This window comes from Cervus elaphus, chromosome 18, assembly GCF_910594005.1.
Source record: "Cervus elaphus chromosome 18, mCerEla1.1, whole genome shotgun sequence".
NCBI classification, from domain to species: Eukaryota; Metazoa; Chordata; class Mammalia; order Artiodactyla; family Cervidae; genus Cervus; species Cervus elaphus.
This window is the reverse complement of record NC_057832.1, coordinates 99,736,276-99,759,021: the sequence shown is the minus strand read 5'-3', so window position 1 is coordinate 99,759,021 and position 22,746 is coordinate 99,736,276. Positions and strand designations below refer to the sequence as shown.

The following is a 22,746-nucleotide window of genomic DNA, read 5'->3' as shown; positions in this document are numbered from 1 at the left end:
TGCCCTTACTCCCTAGACTTGCTGAAAATGGAAGATGCCACCAGCTCAGTGCTCAACCCCCAGGAATACTGTCCATGCCCCATGTTGTACACAAAATGAACAATCCATATACACACTCTTGTCCCCCAAGTGTTCACATGCCCTCTTGTCAATGAGAAGCTCTGTTTAATGAGAAAAGAACTCTTCAGGCAAACAGTGGGGCTGTGAAAGCTGAAGGAAGGGAAGGCCAGGGAGCAGGTCAGCTGTAAGTGGACATTCCTAATATTAAAGTCTTTTCTCATAGTTGCAATTCATTTTTATTATCATCATTATTCCTGTTTTGTGAGAAGTTGGAGGGGCTGGGGAAAGGACACAAGATTCTTAGAGGAAAAATAATTTTAAGGTGAAAAGACAAAGATCATAGTCAAGAAACACTGCTGGAAGCTGATCTAAATAACCAGGCAAGTTTCCTTTTCTCCTTCCAGCAAGGCTGAAATACTGGGGTGGCCAAAATGTATGTTCCGGTTTTTTCCATAAGTCCAAGGCTCACTTAAGCAGTCAAGACATTTTAGGAGGTTCAGACCAACCTCTGAGACAGTCCTGTCCATGAGAACTCACCGTGAAGGTGGGCACAGTGTACTTGTGCACTGGCAGCAAGGTGGCTGAAACCTGGCTAGTGTAATTGAGGAACTGAGTCTTTAATTTTATTTGATTTTAATTAATTTCAGTTTATAAAGGGCTAGAGCAAGGCTCTAGCTTCCAGTGAGCCAACTCCACACCTTAAGCGTGCTTCAACTGCATACACACTGCAGAACATGGTAAGAGTTGCTTTTGTTTAGATGGAAACTCAATCTGAAATTGGACGTTCTGCTTTCACCTAAAATATATTTTCCTGGCATTTCCCTTATTTACATCACAGCTTTTTTCTTTACTGCCCGACCCCATCAACTTATTTTAACATAGCCTATCTCCTGGGTGCCTAGGTGAGAAACTTTGCCAGCACTGGAGAGCACTGCAGTAGAGCTATACATTACAGCACTGCAAGCAGCAGGGGGAGGCTGGGTTGGGCACAGTCAGAGAGCTGCTGGCCGCCTTAGTGAGCCAATCTGATAGCAGGTCTTTGTAGTCTCGCTCAGAGCAGTGTCTCAGTTTCCATATTGAGACCCCTTCCATGATTCTCAGGTCCATCTGCTAGCTTTACAACAGAAAAGATGTTTCTATCAATTCTACTTTCGAAAACCCCATTTAGGCTCTGAAAATCTCTCAATTGGGGCCTTTCTAGTAATAAAGATTTGGTATAGTTATAATGTCACAGGCAATCATGCTGACAAAGCAAAACCAATATGTCTCCTCGCTGGGCCTTTGCTCTCAGTCTGACCAACGGGAGGAGAAAAGAGGCTTTGTCAGGAGCAGATGTACAGTGGGAGGCCCCGGGAAAGCAGATCTGCTGAATGAAGCAGGTGCCACTTAGACATTCACTTTACTGACTCCAACCACAACCTTCCTTTCATTTGATATCCTGCTCTTGGCAGGAGGATGGGGAAAGAGCATCACACAAAGAGGAAGCATGTTTATCCTGTTCAGATTACCGCTCTGCTAGGCTGCTGCTGCTAGGTTCTGCACATTTGCTCTTTATTAAGCGAATGGTCGAGCTGAGAAGTGAATCCCTGTATTTACACAGGTAACCTGAGAACCAGAGGGCCCCCAAAACATAGTGGCTGTGACGTGCAGGCTATCAGGGTTAGTAACAGTGTGCTGACACTCCTTCAAAATCCCAATGCAAGCATAAATAAAAAGAGGAAAGTCCCCTTAACCAAGAACCTTAAAAACTTTACTCTGTGAGAATTTCTCCTGTTATGATAATCTGGTTCTTGTGTGAACAGTGATTAATTCCCCCTTTACATGCTTCATTAAAACCGCTTTTTCATCCACATATTGAATAGTAATGATTCCAATTAAACTTGTCCAATTATGGCTCTAGATTTGGTATGCAAAAAAAAAAAAAATCCCTTTACAGAATATTACCTGCAATGACAGGCACCAAGATTCTGTCTTGGTTACAAGGAGCTGGAATCATCTAAGACCAGAATCTGTCTTTCGAATACAAAGACTCAGAAAGATCTGGGGACCTAAAGGGAAGGAGAATGAGATAACGAAACATGTAACTTGGCCTTGAGGACACTGGAGATGGGGAGGATGCCGTGGTCAGTGGTGTCTGTCTGCCAATGGCAGGTACCTTCTCGGCAATCTCTGCCCTGAAGCCCTGACCTGAGTCCTCTGCCCAGAACGTCCCTAACTTGTCAAGTTTCCCCAAGCTGAGAATACCCAACACAGACCAACCTGGCTTCACACGTGTGCCAATTCCCTCTGGGGTCCCAAGGAGCCAACTCTGAAGACATTCAGATTTCAATATGGAAAACACCTCAAAGCATCTGAAGGACCTGGCCATGGCTCAGATGAGTACTAACAATCAAGACCAATGTATAGGGGTCACTTCACTGTAAAGGCCCTATTTTTCTCTGAACAGCCTCAATTAGTAGGAATTCCTTGTGTAAAATGATGAATGCCTGAGGCCACCCCAGTTTATGACGGTGTAGAGGAGATGACATATCCCCTTTGAACTTGCAGACTCTGCAAAGAGAAAGAGGACTCTAAATACCACAATGATCCTTTCTTTTTCTTTGTTTGTGCCATGTGGCTTGTGGGATTTTAGTTCCCTGACCAGGGATTGAACCCAGGCCCTTGGCAGTGAGAGCATTGAGTCCTAACCACTGGACCAGCAGGGAATTCCCCACAGTGACACTTTCAAGAGGCAGTTCTGCTCCTTCAGAATGTATCCACAGGTCAGCATCTCTGCAGGAGACAAAGGTACCAAAGAACACCAAAACTAAAAACTCCTTGAGCTGCAGAGGCAATGTCTGATGAGTGACAGAATAGACTTGGTACTTCTGGAGAACCGGGTCTCAGTTTTGTCTGCCCCAGCATGCCTCAGGGGTGGCCACCTGCCTGTGTCTATTAGTGCCAGAGGCTTTCCGAAGCAAGGATTCTCAGTGTGAGATTCACTACCTTCTTCCAGCTCACTGTACCAGATCCTAAGAATGCATCCCAGAGGTGTTATAAGTGAACCCTCTGAAGACTAAATCCCTTCCCATTCATTGTGAGTATTTAATAAAAGTAATAGTAGTAGTAGTAAACAGTTACTGTATGCTTACAATGCCCCCCAAATCAGTGCCATCAATGTATATCCTGGGGGATGGGAGGGGGTGGAGATCGGGGTGTCAAAAAAAAACTGCTACTTCCCTCTGAGAGCTATTCTGGAAGGCATTTTGGACCTCAGGAGATCATAATGAAGCAGGTGGGGAAGGAGGACAAGCTTCTATGCTACAAAAGGGCTGGATGAGTAACATACATGAGACAGAGAACTGTAACTCTCTCTGGATTCTACAATCAAGAGTGCCATTACACATCTTCATGTTCCCATTTCTCAGAAGCAGCCATGTTTCATTGTGAAATCTGGAATTCATCCAATGGTAATGGCTTCTTTCAGCCTGTAAGCCACAAGGCTCTGGATATTTCATCCTTTTAGGGGTCATGATAAATCCATTAGCATACCTGAGCTGAAGATGGCTGCAGCTAAGAACAGGAATTTGCACTTGTGAAGCATCCAAGTAGAAATGGGCAAGTGGCCTTGGTTGTGAATAAAGGGATGAGGAAGTGAGTCTAGGTGTCGCCACTGCTTCCTGTCTCAGATTTTCCTGCTCAGGACTCTGCAGTGCACAAAAATAGGCCAGCTCTTCTTGCAACCCTCTGCCCAGCTGTTTACTGGCTGCGGATTACTGGAGTCACGTGGCAGGTTTTTTTTTTGTTTTTTTTTTTTTTAGCAAAGCTTTGCTCTCTCTGAGCTGAGAAGGTCACTGGAAAGGAAGGCTCATGATGCATTTCTGTTGCCTTCCCCTGTGCAGGGTGGCACCACCCGCCAGCAGACCGCAGTGCTTCTGCTGTGGCCTTCAGGGCAGCGCTGTCTGACAGAGCTCTCAGCAGTGGTGGGAACGCTTCATATCTGTGCCCGTTAGTGGTCACTAGCTGCATGTGGTTATTTAAACTTGAATGTGAATGGCAGGGATAGATCGAGTCCTAATCACTGGATTGCCAGGGAATTCCCAGGATATAACTTTAGATCTTGGGTTTTGATGCCATTTACTTGTTTGCTTCTGTTAAGACTCAACATGACACTGACTTCTAAAGTGAGCAACACATGGCTATGACCATTCCTCAAAACAAGCCTGAAAAACAGTGAGCCACACCAAGTAACAGTTCGATCAGATACATTAAAGATGATGATTTTCATCTGTTTTATACCGTCTTTATATTCTTGGTTGAGTGGACTGGCAAGATGGAGTGAAGTGGCGGGGAAGAAAGGCGCCCACAGAGGCAGCACAAAAGAGTCCAGGAGATCTGGGTTTGGTTTCACCGTTTAGCAGCTGAGTGACCCTGGGCGAGTCCTAGTGTAGCTGCCTCTACAAAACAAGCTATGAGGTCTGTTCTACCCACCTTCCTGGGTGAAGGTAGGGCAATGCAGAGTACTTTTAGTCAACTGCAAGGTGGTGGCAACGGTAGGGCTAGTAATAGGAGTGTTGATTAAAAGAAAAAGAAGAAAAGGAAAGAATGTAGGAAGAAAAGAAAAAGATGAATGCCCTAAATAATAACGTTTAATGCACACTGTCAAAAGGCAAATAAGGTAAATAAGGAGTGAAACTGAAATAGTTATTCTCCCAGTATGACATCTACCAACATGTTTCCCAGAATGAAGATGAATCATCTTAGGAGAAAAGTTAGCTGACTTAAACGGGGAAGCCCCTCTCTGCAGACAGTGTGTTTTTCAGGGCGGCCCTTGGAGGACACTGAGCAGTGTCCCACTCTGAGCTCTGCCCTGGCTGCCGCAGTTCCCCGGTGTGGCACCAGCTTCCCAGGCAGCCCCAGTTCATGGGCTCAGCCTCACCGTTCTTTCTGAGCCGCAGCTCAGAGCTCTCCTTATCTGTCCTAAGATGTGATCGTGCTGGGTCTCTGAGTACGTCCTACTTCCCCTCCATTTAAAGAAAGACTTGTGATTCTGAAGGGGAAAACAGCTGTATGACAGATGAATCTGTACTTTTTCTCACAGAACAGGCAGTGCCTTGGCTTGGTCTGACTGACACCATTCTAACCTCTTAGCTTCCCCTCAGGTCTCCCTGTCAGTGGGAAAGAGGGCCATTTACTTTACAGGATGATGGCCTGAAAACCTACAGCTCTTGCTCTCAGGGCGCTTGCAGCCTGGGGCTCTCACCTCACACACACAACCCTGGGGCTCAGGGGCTCGCTGCTTCCAGTCTAGGAGGCACTGAACTCCCCATTTTTGCATTAAAGGTACAGACAGTCTCACAGTGTCAAAGTAACAACAGTTATTTTAAAGCTATTATCACACTTTATGGTGACTGAATATGCACATTTACAGTAAAACTTTACTTAATACAATTTACTTATTTAAACTTTAAAATACTGAGGCAAATAGTGATTTAGAGCACACAAGAAGAGCATATCCGCATCTTTTGGAAACTGCAACATTGACATATTTCCTAAGTTAATTAATACTTACATCTTCACTGATTCTTCTGGGAACAAGTCCATATATTAATGGGTCCAGAGAATGAGGACCATAGGAAAAGGGAGAAGGTGAGATGTATTTTATAGTTTATCAAGATGAGCACTGACACTTTATCTCTTATTCTTAAAGATGAACTGGAACAACAAGGACATGCTGTAAATAATAATGGATGATGGTGGTGGTGATAATACAAAAAAAGTGAAAAAAAAAGTCACCCTCTGTGATGGAAGCTGAAATGCTGCTGGAAGAGAACCGCAGCCCTGGACCAAGGAAGGTGATATAACCGATTGCAGGAGCCATTCCACAACGTCACCTTCAATTTCCTTTGCTCAAGATTATAGAAAACACTCCCATCTATTCCCATTTTTACAGTATTCAACTCTGGAGCATAAACCCTTCTTCAACTGTGTAGGGTAAGCACTGGGACCTGTCCTACAGACAGGAAAGCTGGGTCTACTGAACAGTACTGTGTGCTCTGCACCACTTAATGTATTTGGGGGGATGCTTGAGAAGAAACTGATGCTGGCAGCTAATAATAATTTCACGTTTATGAATGATATATCTATGTGCCAAGCACTATGCTAAGTACTTCACAGCAATCACTTTGTTTAATGCTCACAACTACCTCATGAGCATAGAAATATTGTCATCCTAACTATACAGCTAAGGCTCAGGGAACTCGCCTGAGAGCACAGAGCTCGGCAGAGGTGCAGCTTTTAGAGGCCCCATCTAGGCCTGAAGGTCCTCCCCACCCCCCGCCCTTCCTTTTCTTTTCCGTGCCACACCAGATACCCTATGTGACCCTAGCCACACTTTCTATGGTAGAGGTTCTTCATCTCGGTGCGGGGTGGGGAAATGCGAGCTCTCTCTGATCTACTTGCACATCTGATCAAAGCTGCAGATCCCAGAAAAATATAAAACTTCTGTGCAGAATTTTTCACGATCCACAGATCCAAGTTAAGGATGCCCCAGGGCTACAGTCCATGGGGTCGCAAAGAGTCGGACACGACTGAGCGACTTAACTTGAGGTTTGTATAATACACATAAAGCAGGTTTTTACAGAAAGTTAACACATACATGTTGCCTGCTGCAGGTCCAGCTGGGCTAATCTCTTTACCGTAAGTGCAGGATGGACCTTTCAGCCATCCTGTCTCACTTGGGAGGCCTTGCTGGATAAGAATGTGTGTTCTAATCTCTCATGCAAGGATCCCACTCAAAAGTCCTGCTCCCTTTTCTGAACTTTATGTTACTTTCCTCATCCATCTACTCTTTTATCCCCCTTGCTAAAAAGGCCAATTAAAAAAAAAAGTATTCCAGTGATCATGGTTGAGATTAAATTCAACTAGGAAAACACATGCACATTTTTAAGTTTTTTAAAAGGCTAAAGAAAAACAAGCAGGTGAAAAAGTGACGACATGGTCAATGTGAAAAGGAAGATCAAGGTTTTCTTCTGAAAACTTTACGTTGATGAATCTGGGGCAAGAGTCAACAGTAGCAAGGCTGTTGCCAGGGCCAGGCCAGAACAAAGAGGGGAGTGTGATACTGAAGAGAAATGAGAAGGGCTGCTCCTTTTCTGTATGTAATGTAAATGCCTTGTAACAACCAGGTTCAGTGTTCAGAAGACCAGCCCTCTAGCCCACTTCTCTTCATGTAGGGCATGGGGAAGGCAGCTGTCTCAGGCAGGACAGCATGGGCAGTGGACAGTCTCTGGGTGCTGGACAGTAGAGAAGATGTAGTTTAGGAACACTCTGGGGAATGAAAATCAAGGGCTGGAGGCAGAGCCAAAGGGAAGGCTGCGGTGAGCAGGAGGGGAAGCAGTGGGCCAGTCAACTTGCTCCAGGCAGAAATGTACACCCCTCCAAGCTCTCTCCCACATTCCCCAACCATACCATCTCGGTCTCCGTTTCCCTGGAGACAGGTGGGGAGACTCAAAGAGCCCAGGCACATGCTAGAGGGCAGCAGGAGGGCTTGGGCAGAGGATTCTGAGGAAACAACTCTTCACCTGCGTTTACCTCCTTCTGACCATGATCTATGTCTCCCTAAACAAGCTCCCCTCATTCTAAACAGCACCCACCCAGGAATTCCTTGGTGGTCCAGTGGTTAGGACTCTGAGCATTCACTGCTGGGCCCAGGTTTGCTCCCTGGTCAGGGAGCTAAGATTCACATTCTTATATAATGCCATATACCAAAATAAATTCAAGATATTTTATAATATTTAAAATAAAAATAGAATTCATAGAACTGACATGTAATTAGATATTGATCTGATTTGGGTGAAAGAGAAACAAGGAAATAAGAGTGAAAGTAACAGAAGTGAAATAAAAATAAACTGGGAAAGCTTGCAATACACATGATAAAGGGATTATATCTTTCTCCTACTGATTTGGAGAAACTCTTTATATACTAAAGACCTCAGTAGAAAAATGGGTGAAGAACACAAATACAAACAGACAAATACTAATATATATATGTGTAGATAAAAACATGGGAGAAAAAAGTAAAAATATCTTTCACTAGTATTAGAAAATGCAAATTAAATAAAATTCAACTTATTGCCTACCAAATAGGTATACATACACAAAGTAAATTATGCTAATATCTAATGTTGGTGAGGGGTAACTAAGCAGGTTCTAAACAGTACTGTTGGAAGTATTAGGAAGGATAAGCTATGTAGAGAGCAAAGATTCATAGGTGTGGGCAAGATTTTGTACCAAGATGAACACCGTTATTTATGTTGTAAAAAATTATCAATAACCTAAATTATCGACAATAGGGGACTGATTATTATGATGGATAATATGATGATATATTAGCAAGTATTAAAGTGATCTTTTCAAAAAACATTTAGCCAGATGAAAGTGGTTAAGATATTTCAAGACAAGTTATAAAACAGTACAACATGATCCTAATTAGATTAAAAAATTTTATGAATGGGGTGGGGGAGGCTATATTTTAAAAACTCAACAAAAACTAAACCAAAAACAAACCCTCAAAAAACATTCTATGTAGTGGGATCACAGATGAGCTTTATGATCAGGACCAAAACAACCCTCCCCCAAGAAAATGCTATGCTCCCCCCTTTTTTCCTGTGATAGAGAAGTGCCAACCATTTTAGAAAACACTGATCCTTTCTAAGCAACTCTGGTAAGAAGTCTGATGGACAACCGTTGAAGCAGATGATTCCCATTACCATTACTGATTAACCATGAACTTCAGTTATTTGTTGTTTTTTCCCCATCTAGATTTTTGTCATTTTGTTGTTGTTGTTGTTGTTGAAACAGGGAGGAAGATAAAAGATCTGAAGTGGTCCTGAAGTCCATTATTAGCAAAGGGGGTTCTAGGGTACAGAGGATGGTAGAGAGAAAGGAAACCAATGGGCAATTTAAAATTGTACAACCTCTTAAGGTGTGCTGTGGAGGTCAAGCAAGGGATAACTGTGTTAAAAAGAAAGAAAAGAAGGCAAGGAAAGAACTCAACCAGAGCCCTTCCCCAGCCTTACACATTCTGAAGAGAAAGGCACCTGTGAAAACCTTTTAACTGAACCAAATCATGAAACACCATCATAAAAGACAAAAGACACATTTATAACTATTTAATATGAGAGAACACAAATGAAATAGAGTTAATGCTAGTGCTGAGTACTCCCTTTAGTGTTGGGGTGGGACAGGGTCCAGAAAAAAGGAGAAAGCTTCAGGTACAAGGTCTTTGTCAGGTCTGCCTTGATGACTTGGAATTTAAACTTCTGCCATGCAGGTGTCATCATCCTTAACTTGAAAACCACTGACCTACACTGCCCTGGCCATCTCGCATTGGTTACTGTACTCTAATAAGTTTCATACACAGTGGTCCTCCATCCCTTGTAGTTTCATCATAGAAGATGCTGAAATTCTTGCTTCAGGCCTGAACCGGCCAATATCCACACTGTTCTTTTAAGAGTCATCTGCTAGTAGGATTTTTATTTAAGTCATGCTCTGGAATCTGGGATGTATTTTTTTTTCCTACCCAGTTGTGTCTGTTACCAAATAGCAACTTGTTCTGCTATCATTTGGTTATTCCTGATAAGAAACAATTCTTGATAATAAATTTGGTCTACTGGCATATACCATAAGCTTGTCATCACACAGGTGACAAACAATGCCAACATGACACAATCTGAAATGATGATGAAAAAAGAACCCTTAAAAGTCCAGACAGACAAATTAGTTGGTTAAATGAGAATAATTTGGTTCCAAGTCCCAAAGTAAATCCTACAGCACTCTGGGTAAAAGTGTTAGAAGACAGAAGAAGGTGCATCAGAATTACTTGGGTCATATCCAATATTTGATTCATGTTCTGAATTGCCAAGGTATAGATGGCAACACATGATGTGTCCTTTTGCCTAATATTAGTAGGATGTGGCACAACTCAATGGTCTGATTTGATGGCTGAGTAGACATATCTACTTGGCGGGAGACCCAGAGAGTCCTCACACTTACCTATTAACTAATCTATCTGAAAAGGTGAGCCTAGGGAGGAGGCAGAACTACAAAGCAGTCTCCTCTTGCTCAGACAGGTCAAGACCATTAGAAGGGATAACAAAGTCTCCCATCAAATCCACACTGGAAGTATTTTTAGCAGTTTCATAGTGAACAGGGGTAGTTCCCAGGTGGTGCTAGTGGTAAAGAGCCCGCCTGCCAATGCAGGAGACGTAAGAGATGTGGGTTTGATCCCTGGGTTAGGAAGATCCCCTAGAGGAAATGGCAACCCACTCCAGTATTCTTGCCTGGAGAATCCCATGGACAGAGGAGCCTGGTGGGATATAGTCCACAGGGTCACAAAGAGTTAGACGCGACTTAGCGTGCACGCATGCATAGTGAATAACAGCAACTGCAATTCAGAATGTGACATAATCAGATATCCCATCCTTCTCCATTCAAAGTAGATGAGGACTCAGATGTGGAACAGAAAAAGATAAGAAAAGAGTAGGATTCTAGCTAAAGAGGGAGGATTTCCTTAATTCCAACTATGGTTCATTTCATCCTGAATATACCTGGCTGTAAGATGCCCTTTACTTTGCAGTGCTCTGGTTAAGATCAACTCTATCTCTATTTGGGTTAGTTCACGAAAACCCCTAGCCCTACAGAAAAAGCAGGCTGTCGTTGTAATATGTTTGTTTGTTTGTCTGTCTGAAGAAAATGATGCTCAGAAGCCACACGGTTCTTTACATTTCCTATTGTTCTCTGGAAGACCGAAGTGCTTTCTTCTCCCCACTTTTGAAGAACGATGCAGCATTTTGTCTTTCTTCAAAGACTTTTCCACTAACATATTATTCTGTTCTTAGGAATCTACCATTCAGAAAGTGCCAAGGGCTCTCCTTTTAGCCACTCATGCCACTAAGGAATTGTCTGCCTAAATAAAAGTATGTTAGTTATTATCTATCTTCTTTCTAGGACTTTAAACTACAGATCTCTAAAAACCACAGAGCAGTTAATTTGCCCTACTGAAACTAATTATATGTGCATTTTAAAAGCTCAATAAACAGTTGCACAGATTCTCACAGAGCAGGGCTGGTCCTCCTGTTGACCAGACTTCTGAGGCACTTTCCCAGGCAGCCCAGTCTTGATAACTGACTCCCAGAGCCTGCTGAAATGGATTCAGAGAGCCTCACTGGAGCTGAAAATCCCTGTCAACGTATTTCTATGAACTTTATCTCTTTTGTTTATTCAGGATAGCACCAACATCCAGAAAATCAAAGAGCTGGGAAAGAAGGGCAGAGTAGTGGCATGTTACTGGCTCAATCCAGAGGTCTCTGATGAAGCCACACTGAACAGGAAGCAGAACCCTAGCATCAACCAGAAAAGCGCCTTTATCACAGCCTGCTGGCTGACCTTGGTATGAGATGGTGCTACCTTTCTCAAGGTGGTCAGAACATTCTTTGCTACCCCAATGCACTCGCCCACAGGAGAGTCTCTGCCCTAGTAAAGGACACTCCTCCACACCATGGGAGAAAAAGGATAAAATGCACCTCACAGAAAAATTTTAAATCTTTCTCAGCAAGTCCTGTCACAGCAAACAGTTACTTCTCAAATAAGCCATTCAGTTGGGTAGCCACTATTTTGACTCCTTCCTCCTCCACAGGAAACCCAAAGTCTTCTACTCGTGAAAGAAATCAGAGGCTCCTAGAATTTTTCTAGGTATCAACTGCCTACCAATACAAACTCAGAGTTCAACTTCATTCTGAAGGGCTTGTTGTCAGTCATGTCATGAAGGCTTCGGTGGAAACAGGGAAGAAGTTCGATAAAATATTCATGCTCTCTTACCATTAGCATCTTGGACTCCAGTAAGTGCTCCGACAGCTGCTGCGGTTTCCCCAGACAGGACGATCTGTCCCCCCCCTTGCAAGGTGGCCTCGGCCAGGGTGGCGACAGCATGGGCGGCAGCTTCGCTGTGGGTACAGGAACAGGAGGGGATGTGTGAGGTGACGGAAGGAACAGCGCTGCCGCAAGACAGACCGACTTTCACCCCGGACGCCATGTCTGAGGGCCTCCCAGCAAACAAGGGATTCCAGCGTTACTGAGACCACCAGAGCAATTTTTAACTGATAACAGTAAATAGCTAGAGAAACGCCAAGTCTCTCGTACTTATACAGCTAGAGTGAGGCTTTTCTTTAGACCTGGGAAATGGGTGTTTGAGGACAGAAGGCACTCCTTCCCAGTCTCTTTTTTATCAGTATCAACTGAGTGCTTGCAAGTCATAGTGGGAGCTCTGATACAAAGTCACAATGCAAAAGCCATTTTGGTTGTCCACCAGGAGGTTTTCTTTTTCTCTTTTCTCTTACACAAGGCAGACCATCTGAAACTGCCCTTTTATGGCCAAGCATGGATGAAAATATGAGGAGTCAGAAACCTGGGTTTTTTATTCAATTAATATTAAATAACAACTGTTCAGTACTCTATAATAACATATATGAGAAAAGAATCTAAAAACAATAGGTGTATATATAACTAAATCATTCTGCTGTACACCTGAAACTAACACAACATTGTAAATCAATTACACTCCAATATAAAACAAAAAAATTTAAAATATACACAAAAATATATTAAATAATAACAACTTGACTTACATCCATGATTTCAAATATAGAGTAATGGTTGACTGGTATCTTGCAAAGTTCACCCCTTCCTTTTGCCTCATGTATACGTAGGCAACATTAAATTAACACTTTAAAGTTTAAATTATCATTATAAGCCCAAACTCCTTGACTCAAAACTTAATAAGTAAATCTCCCTTCACTGCAAAGCAAACTTTGTAGAACAGAAAGCAAACTTTGTAGGACAGAAAGGTATTAGCCATCTCTTTACACACTATTCTAATAGTTTGTATCCCATTTTTCTTTACTATATACATAAATACTCACTTTTACTGATTCTGTGATGATACAAACTATAAAATGTATTATTACTGTTTTATGTGCCAATAAAAAAGAAAAGTTCCTGTGAATTCCCTGGTGGTTCCCCTGGTCAGAGAACTAAGATCCCCAAGCCACGTGGCGTGGCCAAAAAAAAGTTCCTGACAACTGTAACCATAAGATTATAGTTTACCATCCAAACTTCAGAGATGTTAAAATATCGGGTGCTGGGGGAGAGCAAGCGACGAAATACCAGATAAATTCAGCACCTCTTCTGGGAAATCAGGTACTACTTTGCAAAGGTACTGAGCGAATATCAAAAGTGGGCCTGGAGGAGAGAAGGTGGTGTCACTAAGTTTATCAGAGGTGGACAAAGTTCTGGGTCAGACACTAACTAAGCCAGTGGATTCAGCTTCGCTCTGTAGCTGCGGACTTTGCCATAACTATGGCAGTCATCTTGAAGGGCAAAGGGCTATGAACTGCCTAGGGCAAACGTGTCATGACTGTGGGCAAAGCAGCATGTACCAAACTTAACAGTGTCACGTTCACCTAAGAAAGTCAACAAACAAGTAAAGCAACTGACATAATCGTTCTTCCGAGGAAGACTTCTTTTAACACTATAAGGATTCTAGGAAGAAGTCTGAGAAGTCCAATGGACAAAAAAGTTTCATTAAATAGAAAACTCTCCCCTCTTGCTAACTTGCTTTGCTTTTTAAATTATGTGTGTTTAAAAAGTTATTTTTCTCTGATAATAAAATGCATGTAGAAACTTGTAAAAATTTCATTAAGTATAAAAGAAAAATTTAAAACATTGTGTTACTTGCCTAATGATCTTAAACACTTTAACCAGATAGTCAAGAGAATACTGTATTGCAGTTTTATAGCCTGCTTTTCTTACCTAACTTTGTATTTCCCCATGTAAATATTCTTTGACATTTGTTCAAAATAATAAGAGCAAAATTGCTGATTTCCCCCACTTTCCTAGTTGCTCAGCTGTGGATGTTTTTAATTTCCAGCCTTCTTTGTCTTAGTCCAAGATATTATACATTTTAAATTTTTTACTTCCTTTATAAAAAATTGGGGGATGGAATTGAGGTTGAGCAAAAAAGTTGGACAGAATCAGAGCTTCCATACAGCCCCTTTAAAAGTCAAGATCAATCTCTATGCTAAAATGTCCTTCAGATCTGATATCAACAGCCAGTCATTCCACAGTACCTGTACATGAATTCAGAGGCAAAGTGGACCCTTGACCTGGAATTACTACTAAGGCTACCCTTTACATTTTACAAGGTAGGTTTTAATTTTAGGATGCATCATAACTATTTATTAGAGATGGTAAAACAAATGATTATTTAGTGCCTAAGACCCATAACTTGGCATATTTTTCTGAGAAGCTTGTGTCAGATAATACTACCAGACAATTCAACAGTGTTCAGCTATCACTTATTAACGATAAAAATATTTAACACTCTGACCTGAGACTTCATGGAAAGCCAAAAACTAGAGTCTTTGGAAAAGGCTTCAACTGTGGTACTCTGAAGAAGAAAGCTGGTATTTGAGAATTGTTTATATGGAAATAGGAGCTCTGTTTACAGGTCACCTCAGCGACTGCTCATTCCCCACAGTTTTTTTTTTTTAATCACAATCTACAATAATTTTATTTCTATGACCATCAAAGGTGCTCTCCTGTCACTCTTCGATGCATGCTTCCAGTATGGGGTTTCACAGGCTCCAAGGGGGGAACAGCTACCCAAGCCCTGACCTGGAAGAGTCCTTGTATCCAGTCACACCCATTTTATGATGTCTGAAAATCTAAATATTTGAAGTAATTTTCTTTGATACCTTTCTAAAGTATGTTATGCGAGGAGAAAAGCTGTGAACCAGCAATGACTAAGGCAACCTGGAGAGCCAGGGATGAGCGGTCTGATGGGGATAACAGGTCTACATGTTGGTGAGGTTACTTACTGCATGCCCTGTCAGGAGTCAGGGGCAAAGCAGTGATGGATGAATCTTTCACATGGGGCATGAAGACAGTGGTGCTGCCTGTGGTCAGCAGACAATTATTTCCAAATCTACTCTAACCACTTACACTAGACTTCATGGGAAATGATCAAATGATATGCTGCTAAAAAAAAGATTACCTTTACTTAAAAGGTGAGTCAGGATCAAAACGTCACTAAGCCACCACTTCACAATTTTTTAACAAGTCATTTCCAAACCAGAATTTCAATGAGAAATTTCCATCAACTCCCCCCTCTCCCTTTTTCCCAACTTTTTATCTGCAAGTGTCTCACCTTCATCTATAGGAAAAAGAGGCAGCTGCACACTCTCTGCCCTCCATTTCCAGATAGGATTTCTGAACTAGGTTGTCCATCCCACATTAGTGGACAAATAAATACAAATCCATATATTAAAGCCATGCTTTGTTTTAATAATATCTCTAATTTTAAGCCAATATTTTCATTTAAAAAACGGTAAGAGTAAATTTTTCTTTAAAAATAGGATTCACTTCCTTTTTTAAAGCCAAGCCTCTTCGCTGTCAAAGAACAGCAATTCTAACTTCCTGGGGTATTTCTCTCCTCACAGCACTGAGTCACAGCACCATACACAGTAGACAGGCAGTAAAAACCATCTCCCTGTCAACAACACAGTACACGTTTATAGGAGGGCAAACATCGATTCAGTCTACCCGTATTTATCATGCATCTTTATGCATAAAGACTGTACGGACTCTGCAGGACCTAGAATGTAAGTCTAGGACGACTTAACCAACAGACTGAAACCTGAATCACTGCTCTGCAACAAGCAAACAGTGATTTCACTTCCTTTCCCGTTGGCCTGTTCAGGGTTAACAGCTTTTTTTTTTTTTTTTGAGTTGTGATGCTCTGCTTTTCATTTGTTCACTTTGACTCTCTATCTCCTTCCTAGAAGTACTGATTGATTCTGTATTTTGAAAATAATTAAAATTAACAAGTTTCCAGAGTATTCAATGATGATTTCTCCATAGCCCTTTTTGGTTATTGTAAAGCCAGGGTGGGCAACAGGTTGTGAGCCCAGGGCCCTCAGTCTAACTTGCTATACAAATGGTAACAGTCTGGCTGGAAAAAAGGAGGCCTGTTCTGCACCTGTCCTGACCGCCTTTCCCATTAACAGCCGAGGGAGCCCCTCTGCCTTGGGCCCCACCCGCCATTCCAAGTGGCCGGCCTCTCTCTCTTTAGTCTGTGCCCACACCTGCTGCTTACAGTGCAGCAAAGGTGCAGGTGATTGTTAAGAGAACCAGGCCTGCTCCACCTGCACCCGAAAGAGATGGCTGGAACAGAGCAGCTCTATGAAATCATTGTTACCACAGGAACAAAGACCAGATTCACAGTGTATTTTTCACCAAGATGACTTCCAGCAACAAATTCTGTGGATAGGCTGGGAATGGGTCTCATCCCACAGAGAAGCAAACACCAAGGGCTTGTGTTTCAAGCCCAACCCTCCTGACATTAGACAGTGGTAGCAGCTCCTGGAATTAGGAGCCCATGACGTTCCCCTAACAGCCTGCAATGTCTAGTCGTCGCTGCCAGGCCTGGTTTCTTCACCTCCAGCAGAGGCTGCAACATACCATCCCCCAGCACTCACTGGGGCCATGATTGCAAACAGATTTCAACATCTCTTTACTCCTTCATGCCACGGTGAACCATATTCTCCTTCCTTTGGAGTAAACACTGTAGCCGCCTCAGCTGCCTCTGAGTTTGTTAACAAGCCCCCAGGGGAAACCATTACCCTCCCTGCCTTTGGAAAGAAGCCCTGGTCCTCACACGAAAGGGAGTCAAAAATGTGCCTCATATTTTCCAGCATATACAGGCTTCTCAGGACACTCACACTTCACTGGACCGTCCAAGGTGCTGGCTCAATGACATCAAGTTCTTCTGGCCTTCAGTGGTGGCCTGTTAAGACCACATGCTACAGTGAGGGGTTACCAAACCAAAAGGAAGGAGTGTCTTACTCTGGCCATGGTTTTCAGGAAGTTTATCTGTATGTGTCTTCTCTCAAAGGTACGAGTAGGCCTGAGTCACAGTGCAAGAGACCAAATAAGACTTTCATGTTAGTGAAAAATGATATGGTTCAATGGGCTAAGAAAAAAGTTTCTGTTCCGAGTCACTCAGGGACTCACTGGTAACTGGAAGGATAAGCGTGTATATGTTTCAGTTCAATCACCAAGTCCTGGCCACAGTTCCTTCAAAATCCAGTCACTTTATCTCCATTCTTACTAGTAGTTTCCAAGCCTTTGACAAGTCACATGTGGACCACCTCTTCTCAAGTGGACTTCCATTTTTAATCTTTTATTACTATAAGCAATTCTGAATAGATGAATCTTAAAATCTAAGTTAATTGATAATAAATGTAAGTCCTGAAATGCTAACTACAGGCCAGCCAGTTTGATGAGAGTTTTATATCCATCATTTCAATGAATCTTTATGATTCTACATGACGAAAATTATCCTCATTTGATGAGGCCAATGCACTGGGGTGAAATTTCTCAAGACAGTATGGCAACTAAATTGCAGAGGTAGGAGTCAAACCTGAACCAATATGACCTCAGAAATGGTCTTAGCTATCATACTATACAGCCTCATGGGAACCTGTACCTAAGCCTATCAAGGCTTTCTACCATCCATCACAGCCAATCTAAACTTTATCTGATGTTTATATTTTGGAGGAGGCAATCCCCTCCTGAATTCCCCCTATGTTCATAGTCCACACTATACAATTGGACAGTGAATTACACTCTAATATGTTTGCTAAGTGTTTTACAGAAATCAACCTCCCAATCACATTATTATTTCTTTAATGGCAGGCAATGTATCTTAGAGCACTCGTTATATACAATCTTACCTAGTAGAGTGCTGGCATGTCACAAGAATTCACTGGCTATTTGGGACTAATAGCTGCTGCGCATAATGGTAACAGCAACCTTACCATACGCTGGGCACTAATCTTAGGCTCTCACATGTACTGACTTTTCCAACTCTCACTCCCATTCTCACAGTAGGTACTGTCTTTACCCCCGTTTTACACAGAGGAAAGCCTGAGCATTGAGCTCAAGTAAATTGCCCAAGTCAAACAGCTAGTAAGGGACAGAGATAGGATTCAAACCCAGGTAATCTGGCCTCAAAGCACACCCTCTTAACCATTATTTAAAATATCTGGGTCCATTGAAAATAAAATTGTGTCAGCAATGAACAATAAGAATAATATGGGGATGATTTTTTTCTGTCAACAATCAATAGAAGGAACCACATGGAAAACAATACAATTTCGTTTTGGGAACTACCTCTTACTAGACTATTTCATTCTACAGTATCCTTCCTAAATATATCTGTAGAAAAAAGGTTCAGTTTTTCCCCAATAATCCAAAACTTATTTTATTTCAAAGGCAATGATAAGCAAAGGAAACAAATTTCCTGAAAAGTCAGTAAAGTTAGCTCCTGATCAGCTAAAACATGGATTAATATCCATAACAAAAAGCAGTTTCTTTGTAAGGTAAAAGGAAAATCAATCCCAAAGCTTCTTGATTTTTTTTTTTTTTTTTTATTACATCCTTTGGTCCCTTTAAAAATACAAGGTACACCTTGCTGTTGCTTTTGGTCTGTTAATGATCACAGAACAGGATACAGCAAAAGGGACCCATATCCCTGACCAGCAGGTTTCATCATGAAGTCAGAAAGGCTGAACTAGTTGCTGGGGGTGGAGTGGAATGGGAATGGGGTGGGTGAGGGCTAATTACAAGACAACTTTACAATATCTTATGGGTTAAGAGTATTAAGTTCCAAATGCCAGTTGTGACAAAGTGAGGTACGACGTTTCTCTTTACATCTGTATATAGGGACAGAGTCACCCTCCTCTTTTATTGCCCACCCCTGCCTCCACCTGTTGAGTGCCATGGTGACCGTAGCTCCCTGTTGCATCTCCTGAGAAGCTGCCACTGCGGCCTCTGCCAGTGACGCTACCGCCTGGGTGGCCTCTGACGCTTGCGTCGTCTGGATGGTCATCTCACCCCCCTGTAACGTGGCCCAGTTTTGTTCCACCTGAGGCAGAAAAGGACAGGCTAGTTAAAAAACCAGTTACAAGAGGATGGTGATTATGATTTCAAAAGTCATATTTCTAAAAACTTGCCATGTGCTCAGCCAAATACATACATATTATAAGGTAACATGACTTACAATGTATAGGACAGGGTTTTTAGCATGATATTTTCTGGGTTAAAAAGAGGGTATTAGAATATATATTTGAATTTGCTTATGTTTGCACAAAGAAATTCTGGAAGGACACAAAAGAGACCAATGAAAATATTTTCCTCAGTGTGTGTGGAAATGTGGGAATAGGTTGGATAGAAAACAGAAAGCAAGATTTTCCACTGTATCCTTTTAAATAATTTTCAAAATATCTGAGTTTTTGAATAAACCATAGTATACTTCTAAAAAACAATTCAAACTGTACCGAAGGGGATACAATGCCAATATTCCAGACTCTGCCCAAAGGCCACTACTATCACCTGTTTCTCCATTTCTCCTGCATCTCTCTGTAGAGATATTCTCTTGATATATGAGCGTATTCAGACACACACACACACTCTGAAGAAAAACTGCAGCATATACTCCATATATCCTTGTACCCTGTTTTTGTCACAAACAATACAGCTCTGAAATGATTCTAACTTGGAACGTATCAAACTGCTTCATTCATTCATGATTCATAATAATGGCTGCATAGCATTACATAGATACACATGATTTATTTAACCAGCCATTTTTTTTTTTTTTTAACCAGCCATTTTTTAATGGGCATTTAAGTAGCTTCCAATGCTTTGCCATTACAAACAGTACTGGATGGTAAACTTATATACTACTTTGTATAGTTTATGTAAGTCTACTTATTCAGTAAATTCCTAGAGGTAGAATTATATATCGAAATTACTTTGTATTTTTATTTTTGATGGAAACTGCCAAATTTAATAAATAATTTTTTTAATGTAGCAAAAACTGCTTTTCTTTTACTGGTGAGGAATTATGAAGAAACAAAACAAACAACAAAACAAAACAAAAAACCGTCCTTTCTGGTTATTTGGGGTAGATCAAAATTTAGCCTTTTTAGATCTAGCACAGGGTTTCCCAGCCTTGGCACTGTTGACATTTTAGGTTAAACAATTCTTTGTTTTGAGTTCTGTCCTGTGCATTGTAGGATGTTTAACAGCATCCTTGGCTTCTACCCAAGGAGATACTAACAGCATCCACCCCAGTCATGAGAATCAAAAATATCTCCAGACATCGCCAAACGTCCTCTCTGACTGGCACAGAGGTGTCCCTGGTTAACAATGACTGATTTCAGTATGATGCTTTACAATAAGAGATTCCATCCCCCCACCCCCGCCCCCCAGTTCTGGATACCTGAATCTAGCTACTTCAGTCCATTTTGTTCAATAAATACTGTTGAGTATCTCTCCCATCTCCCCCAACCAAAACCCAAAAAGCAGCAGGGGCAATGAAAGCCATTTCAGTTCTAAAATATGGCAGGTGATAAGTCAAGCAGCTCAGGTATAATATTTCTACAGATTCAGGTCTTAGGGTGCTAGCTGTTCTTACTGGAGCTCCCACTGGGGCCCAGTGCTGGTTCACTTGTGCCTGTACCTTACTGTGTCCCAAAGAAAGCACCACAAGCTCTAAGAGAATAGATCCTTAAAATGCCTTCCTCTTTGGTTCTATTGCTATACTTTGATTATCACAGTGCTTCTTCAAATGTTTGTCAAAGGCCCCCCCAGAGAATGAGACACCACTCTGAGCTACCTTAATATGTGCCCTAAGTTCTTATGGGCAGTGGGTTGTGGCTGCAAGCCTTCAGTGCTCTAAGAGCCAGAGACATCCTACTTCCTTCCTTTAAAGCTGCAAAGGTGCCCACTCAGGAATTCACAAAACTCTTGCTTCTTAAGGTATTATTGCTTTGGTCTTACTACTCCAACGAGCATCACAGAAAACATCATCATTTGAGATAACGAATTACACTGCCAATTTCTAGATGGCCGATGATTCTATTCTGAAAATCAGCTGAAGCTGGCCAGCCCTGTAGCAGTTCCTCTTTCCAGATCTGCCCCAACCACACGTCTGCCCACCCCACTGCGGAGCGTGGCCCCGTGCAGTTCTCCCAAGGACTCAGGCTCAACTCACAGCAGCAACTTCACATACAGGCATTTAGTTACAGTTATTATTTGTAGTGGAAATGCTATTAGAATGTTGCCATATACAGTATACGTTAAGGAAGTTGAATTTATGGCACAGAAGATTAATGGATTGTGGTAAAGGGTGGAGAAGAAATGGGAAGAAGTAGATGAAGAGATTTCTATTCAGAGTAATGACAGGCAATACATCAATCAGCTTAGGTGTTAAAGTTTCTCTGGAATTTCCTATTCTTGAGTCTCAGTGCTTTGGCTGTGCTTGCCTGGGCTCTTTCTGCACTCCCTTGCCATCTTTTGGGAGCCACTCTATGGTTATCTATGCCTGGGTGTCACCATGTCCCAGAGAAAGGGCCACACACTCCAGAAGGGAAAGATATTCAGAGGACGTATGGCCAGTTTCTGTGCTTTTCTGAGAGAGAGCCACTACAGTGAGGCCTTTCAAACTGTGGCGACCTTTTCACTCTGGCCACCACGAACCACCTGTGGCTCTTCCCACTTTCACATTGTAACATGCTGCGTGTGCTGCTCCCTTTGATAGGAACACAACTCCCGTCCTTCCTGTTATTGCTTCCTATTCACCCTTCTGAGATCAGGTGAGATGAGAGTTCGGACAGCTCCCTTGAAGACAACTCCCTATAGCCCAAGGCTCAGGACCTCTCCTCTTGTGTCCCACCACACCCTGGCTGGCTTCTACTAGATCCTTATCTCATTGCCATTTTCTCTGATGGGTTTTTGTCTACCAGCTACCTGTGGGCTCTTTAAGAGCAAGGAAGGCTCCAACTAATAAAAATAAATGGGGGGAAAAAATGATAAGTAAATGGATTCTTAAAGAGAGAAAAAAAAACAGTAAGAGCAAGGAAGATCTTTATTTTCCTCTACTTCTAACATACATAGTGCCTGGCACAGAACTAAAAAGCATTTACTTAACGGCGAGATGAAGAATATGTTCCATTATTCACATTTCCCTGCTTGTTCTTCAGTGTGCCCATATTTCAAATAAATTGATATTCATAAAAAGCCCACCTAAAATAAGCTATGCTACTTCAGAACTGTTAACATGTGTTGATGGTTCAGTGTAAAGTTCATGTCTCTAATGTGTCCATATTTCAGTTCTTCTGCTGCTTCTTTAACGGAATCATGTGTACCACTATTATCAGATATCACAGTGATGAAACTAATTGGATGTTGAATGCAGTATGATTTAATGTAAGACCTTTCACTGGCAAGGCTAGGATAACAAAATGACCTTACAACTTCTAAAAGTATAAATACTGTTTATTTCTCTAAAGTAGTTTCTGTTCCTAGGAAGAAACTATGCTAAATACAGGCAGTAGGATGTTTCTCCTGAGTCATCTGATGCAATGCTTTGTTGGCTTGACGTGGTCTTACCTTTCTAAGCCAGTGAGATAGTCTGACTAATCACAGCACTCAGGGCCCAAAACTAAGATGCCTAACAACCATGTCAACTTCTAAGAGAAATCAGAAGGCAAAGAGAAGCTAACTATAAAATCTAAAACATTT

The 22,746-nt window shown here is 41.9% G+C and overlaps 1 protein-coding gene across 5 annotated transcripts in view; it reads right to left on the bottom strand.

The window, feature by feature from the left end:
- Positions 1–22,746, bottom strand: part of NRF1 (nuclear respiratory factor 1) — a 121,876-nt gene that overhangs the window by 16,006 nt on the left and 83,124 nt on the right. For 4 of the 5 annotated variants that reach the window (XM_043871748.1, XM_043871752.1, XM_043871750.1 and 1 more), the window contains 2 exons: positions 18,927–19,084; positions 11,920–12,044 (listed from right to left, as the gene is read on the bottom strand). In XM_043871748.1, coding sequence (XP_043727683.1) covers positions 11,920–12,044; positions 18,927–19,084 — 283 coding nt within the window. Of the gene's footprint in view, positions 1–2,004; positions 2,109–11,919; positions 12,045–18,926; positions 19,085–22,746 lie in introns of all 5 variants that reach the window. The other variant, XM_043871753.1, reaches the window with a different exon arrangement.